Source organism: Vollenhovia emeryi, unplaced genomic scaffold, assembly GCF_000949405.1.
Source record: "Vollenhovia emeryi isolate VEMERY1.0 unplaced genomic scaffold, V.emery_V1.0 DF939179.1, whole genome shotgun sequence".
In the NCBI taxonomy this organism is placed as follows: Eukaryota; Metazoa; Arthropoda; class Insecta; order Hymenoptera; family Formicidae; genus Vollenhovia; species Vollenhovia emeryi.
This window is the reverse complement of record NW_011967187.1, coordinates 1008703-1014049: the sequence shown is the minus strand read 5'-3', so window position 1 is coordinate 1014049 and position 5347 is coordinate 1008703. Positions and strand designations below refer to the sequence as shown.

The 5347-nt window shown below is 42.5% G+C and overlaps 1 protein-coding gene across 22 annotated transcripts in view; it reads left to right on the top strand.

The window, feature by feature from the left end:
- LOC105563237 (inositol hexakisphosphate and diphosphoinositol-pentakisphosphate kinase 2) overlaps positions 1 to 5347 on the top strand; it is a 21507-nt gene extending 16160 nt beyond the window's left edge. For 17 of the 22 annotated variants that reach the window (XM_012014652.1, XM_012014650.1, XM_012014655.1 and 14 more), the window contains 6 exons: positions 159 to 380; positions 874 to 1114; positions 1386 to 1477; positions 1550 to 1661; positions 1949 to 2320; positions 2523 to 5347. In XM_012014652.1, the coding sequence (XP_011870042.1) occupies positions 159 to 380; positions 874 to 1114; positions 1386 to 1477; positions 1550 to 1661; positions 1949 to 2320; positions 2523 to 2979 (1496 nt within the window). In that variant the 3' untranslated portion in view covers positions 2980 to 5347. The remainder of the gene's footprint in view (positions 1 to 158; positions 381 to 873; positions 1115 to 1385; positions 1478 to 1549; positions 1662 to 1948; positions 2321 to 2522) is intronic. The other 5 variants (XM_012014654.1, XM_012014662.1, XM_012014668.1 and 2 more) reach the window with 2 other exon arrangements.

The following is a 5347-nucleotide window of genomic DNA, read 5'->3' as shown; positions in this document are numbered from 1 at the left end:
ATATAACAATTATTTATGACATTCACCATTATCACTACCATTGATACCGATCCACGAGACTAATCATCATCACTGTCCGGAGTGTTTATCAGCGTCTGAGTCCCCCCGTCCGTCCAGACACCCCGTGTCCAGGCCTCATTCCTCTTCTCCACCCCTAGACACGCGATCGCGAATCATTCAACCTGATCCTACCTGCACAGCAAGGCGCCACCGTCACAGTATCTCCGGACAGATGAGTTATTTCAAAATGCTCGGCTACAATGTCAGCAAGAAGCTCACCGGCTCGGCTAACAGTCTCTTCAGCACCGCCGTGATAAGCGGCTCCTCGAGTGCGCCGAACCTCAAGGACATGGTGCCACCTCATGCGTCCGCGGTCGCTGGCATGTATCTTATATATATATAATTATTCCATTACGTATATGTAACACATAAGTAATAATTTAATTATATACAGGGTGTACTAAACATCTTTATCACCTGTCATGTCGTACCTGACCGCGCGAAATCTCAGGCCTATCATTTGTGAAATATAATCGCTTATTGTTTAAAAACCATTATAGCCTCAACATTTTTGTATTAGAATTTTTGTCTAGAATTTTTCTAAAGAATTTATGATTAAAAACGATATCCGGTGGTTTTAGTATACATCCTCTATATATATATAATCTAATAAAATAACAGCTAGATAGTGAATAAGTTAAAACAATGAACGTTGCCAATTATGGTCGATTGAAAGCTTAATTATTGTTAGTCATGTACTGGCGTCAAATAATTCTTGATGTTAAAGCAACGAAGAATAATTGTAATTAATTCGTAATTAGTACGTTCAATCACGAAGAATAATCAGCTCTAATTAGTACGTTTGCTTGGTAGCCATAGAAGGCTTCGGCGGAGTGCCGCCCATCAGGCCCCTGGAAACTCTGCACAATGCCTTGTCGCTACGTCAACTGGATTCCTTCCTGGATATGATGACCACGGCGCCGTTGTACAGAACCCCGGCCTCGTCGCCGCCCAAGTCGTCGCCGGCCGGGTCGACGCACGAGTCGCTCAATCCACCCCTCGTCCACGCCGGGATCAGTCGCGAGTACCACTCTTCCGACACGGAAGCTGTCAGGTACCGTAAGAAATTACATAAAGCACGCCCGTGAGTATTGACTTTTTCCCCTCCGTTTCCCTCTACGCCCACTGAATTTCGCATCCCGCTGTGTTTCAAGTAAGGTCGCTTCCATCATCCCGACGAGTATGTCCTGCTAATCTTTCTCGCTGATTTCTCAATAACTATTTGTACGCCACGTATCATTTTGCAATTCCATTGCTAAAAACTCGAATACGCGAGCAATGATTGCTTCATCTCCGGTGCATTATTGCATTACCACCTCGCACAGGTACATTATGCCGACACCGATACAGTATAAGCCCCTTGGCGAAGCGGAAACGTGTGACATCCGGAATCTGCCGTCGCCTACCAGCCCGAACAGTGCGTATCCATCCTATCTGGCCAGGATAGCAATGTGAACTTTGTTTAAATAAACTTTTATGTGTCACGTAGGCACAGGATGGAGTAGCGAGCCGCAATCTTTTCTGTCCTCCGAGCCATCGTCACCCGCGCCAACTTCGACAGGCGAATGCAGTATGTCTATAAGCTTAATTAGCAACGAAAGGTGAGTCTTAAGTATGCCTCGACATACCTACATTTCATCTATTTCTTTCCTTCTTTCCTTTTGCGTTGAATTAATATGATTGGCGGTGTGCTCAGTGATAATTGATACGATAAACTGACTTGGTTATTACTTAACTCTGCAGTCTTAAATTTACTAACAATATATATATTATTTTATAGTTATATTTTTGTCGGTTTACTTATGTTTGACTGTATTTCTCTCTAATATCTAATTGTACGTTGAATGTTAGTAATAGTGTGCTAGAAATAACACATGTCCATTCGCAGTGCCCAACTCTTTATCGCGCCGAAATTCTCCCCGACCTCTTGCCTGGACGTCGACTTTAACGAATTTTGTATTCGTCTCGATCAAGAAAATCGAGAGAGTCGCGGCAGCGTCTCATATACGGATTATTACAGCAACGAGGACGGTCAGATACGCAAAATAACGCAAATACCGCAAGTGATGCAGTCAGGTGCTGGCGGTGCGCAAACGAAGCTCGTGTGTGGCGATGATATTCCCTGCGACGAGGACGAGGACCACACGTTAACTTTGAAACAGAGCGAGGAGCAGAAGAAACAGGATGTTAAGTCAATATTTGAGCAGAGGGACGATGTTAATCCCGCCAAACTAAGCGGGAGCTACAAGAAGATCGGACGGTAGGCAGAAACAAACCGAGCGCACAAGAAAAACCACCGTGTTTTGACTCTCAAAGTTCACTTTTTGTTTTCCGTTGATTTTAATATTGAGAGTCTTTAGTTATTTCATCATTTATCAGGGAAGAATACGGTTTAGCGCAATATATAATATGTGAAGTGACGTTCGTCGATATTTATCGGCGGCGACGTTTGCTTCTTTCAGTTTCCTGGTGGAAAGCACGGATATATCGCACGGCGACGTCCGAATTAAGGATACCGACAACGCCGGTACTTCCGACAAAACGAAACTCTCTACGTCTCAGAAATCCGACTCTTCGGGCATGGGTAAATCTATGGCGGAAAGGGTAAAGAAAGACTCTAAAAAGAGCGGCGGCTCGCACATCGGTTCTCAGAAGCGAAAGAACTTTTCTCGCTCGCAGAGCGTCACGACGCCGAAACCGGTTGCGCCGAAATCTGAACAGACTTTCAGTTACACGAGACAGAGCTCGTTCTCGACCATGTCGGATGCGGATCTGGAAAATTGGAAATTGAGCACGGATCCGGCGCATTCCTCGAGAACGAGCCAGCAGGAAGAGCCTATACTCACCGTAGCCAGCAGTCTCACGGATAGCTCTAACGTCACCGTGGGCTTCGACATTAAAGAGGAGGAAAAGAAATAGATATTCGATCGTAAATGAATTTACTCTGATGTTTTTTTTCCAACGCCCACGTGATATTAGATCTATTCTTACGAAGCGTTTCGCGCGACTAGAATTTTAGAAAGGATAGTTTCCTAGCCTGAGAAAAGTATTAAAACACAGCGGGGGTATTAAGCGGTATTGGACATTTCAATGTTTCGTAGCATTGTCCGGTATCCATTAAGGCCGATAAAAGTATACAACCAGGACCAGTCGTTTAGAGAAAATTATAATAGCGGAACTTTTAAATCCCGTCTCCTTCCAATCCTTGCATTATATAAATGAGACATAAAATCAAATAAAGACGATATATTCTTATTTTAGCTCAAGGAATATCTCTAGGAAGTGATTAATTTCTCTAAATCGCTTTGCGACTTAAAAAAATATATTTTACGAATACAGATTAATACAGTAGAATAATTACCATAGTTTACTCTTAATTATGTAGCAAATATTCGACTTGGAATGTCACGGATCTTTTATAACAAAAAGATCAAATTACTCGACTGATAACAACGAGAAAGAACGATTAATCACTTTACATATCATTATCTGCGCGCTTTGATTAGCTTTAAACTTTGATTCAACTTATTTACATGCATTTAGATTTATTATTCCTTTTTTAGGAGTCCGTTTTAAAAGAAATTAAAAATCGAACATTTTTAGTCGAGATGCAGATTGACTATACTTTTTCAACCTCTTATCATTTTATGGTTTTTAGACAGATGATGATTTTCGCGCAGCTATTCTCTAGGATCATCGCTGTTGACTGTGAATCGTAATTATGCGCGTAGAAGATTGCCTCTTTCCTAAAGAGATTACTGCAGATGTACAAACGCTATGTAGCTAAGCATAGCCATTATGTGTGCTTCAATTAAGTATAAGGGTAACTGAGTAGAGAGACAGAAGTGCGAAGATGAAAATACAGGTGATAACGATTGAGGATTTGAGGCTATCTAGAAAGAAATGTATATTTGTATATTACTGGATTTTGTTCTTTTTATAATCAAGTCGTGGTAGTTGTTTTTTTTTAAATCAAGAGCCAGATATTCTTGAAGTTACCGAATGTACGAGACTGAATACGTATGTGAGCTAGCTTAATGCGTGTCACGTGACAACGAAAATATCTCTTCGAGATCTTACCTCGTGTGGCATAGTCGAGGATATTGCGTTCCTTAGTTTCTTTTTCCGTATAGTGATAAGTACCAGAGAAGATTTTATCCGAGCCAAAGAAGATATCCCGGTTAAGGCGATATAACTACGCTAGAAGTTGCGCGATGGGACGGTCCCGTTTGTTGAAATGCGACTTCGTATTGCGTCAGTACGGAAAATACGTAGTAGTTATTAACCGCAGATGAACCATGTAAAATAGGAAGCAACGTGTTCATAGACACGAAATATACGTACATATATATATATCTATGTTACAAATGTTTTAATAAAACAATTCGGAACGAAACTGTTCGTCGGGAGTCAGTTTTTCCTCAATTTTCTCAAGTGAATAAACCTGAGCGAACCTGAGCGAACGCGATTACAAAGAAAGCTTGTGCTTTGCCAGATTCTGTCTCTTTTATTTATCTTCTTTCTTAAAAATAACGCTGCGGAGATAACTCGGCAACCGTCTCGTCAACTTTACGGCGATTGTCTTTGCTAATCCTTCCTGTCTATAATTGGCTCCACGTCAAACCGACGTGCAGAGTCAATTTGCGATTTCGACGGACACGTGCGCGCCTTTTCCGTTCTTTCGAGGGAGACAGCCAGCATATTGTTCGCGAGCGAGAGAGCGGCCTGGGGGGTGCGATCTACCCCTGAATCAATTAAATAGATATTAGCCGTGTCACTTGATGCAGGCGAGTGCGAGAGACCGACCCTTACAACGAGCGCGTATAAACATCGCGCGTTTCCGCGTGTCAAATCGGATCTCGTGTTTACCCTCCCCCGAGGTGACTTCGACGGGGGTTGCATAAAGTTATTAGTTATCCCTCGGCGCATCCCCCTTTCGTCTCGCGACATTTCCGCGTCCCGGGTTCGCTCTAATTACGTCGCGCGAGTGGCATATGATTTATCCCTTTGCTACATTTTTTCTCGCCCCCTGCCCCGCTCTCCCCGAAAACCCTCTGATATTTGCGCCTCGCAGTAGCGCGACACCGACAAATCGTTTTCCGATTTTGGTTTCGAGTGCGGATTCGTCGTCTGGGGTAGCCGAACACGTTGCGATACTCTTGGAGTTACAATAGAGAGATTTACGCTTATGTAAAAATATTTTATTCGTGTAGCAAAAAGTAATGGAATATATGAAGAGAAGAAAAGAATTTGTATGTTAAATAAAAAAGCTGGATATTTAAAAACA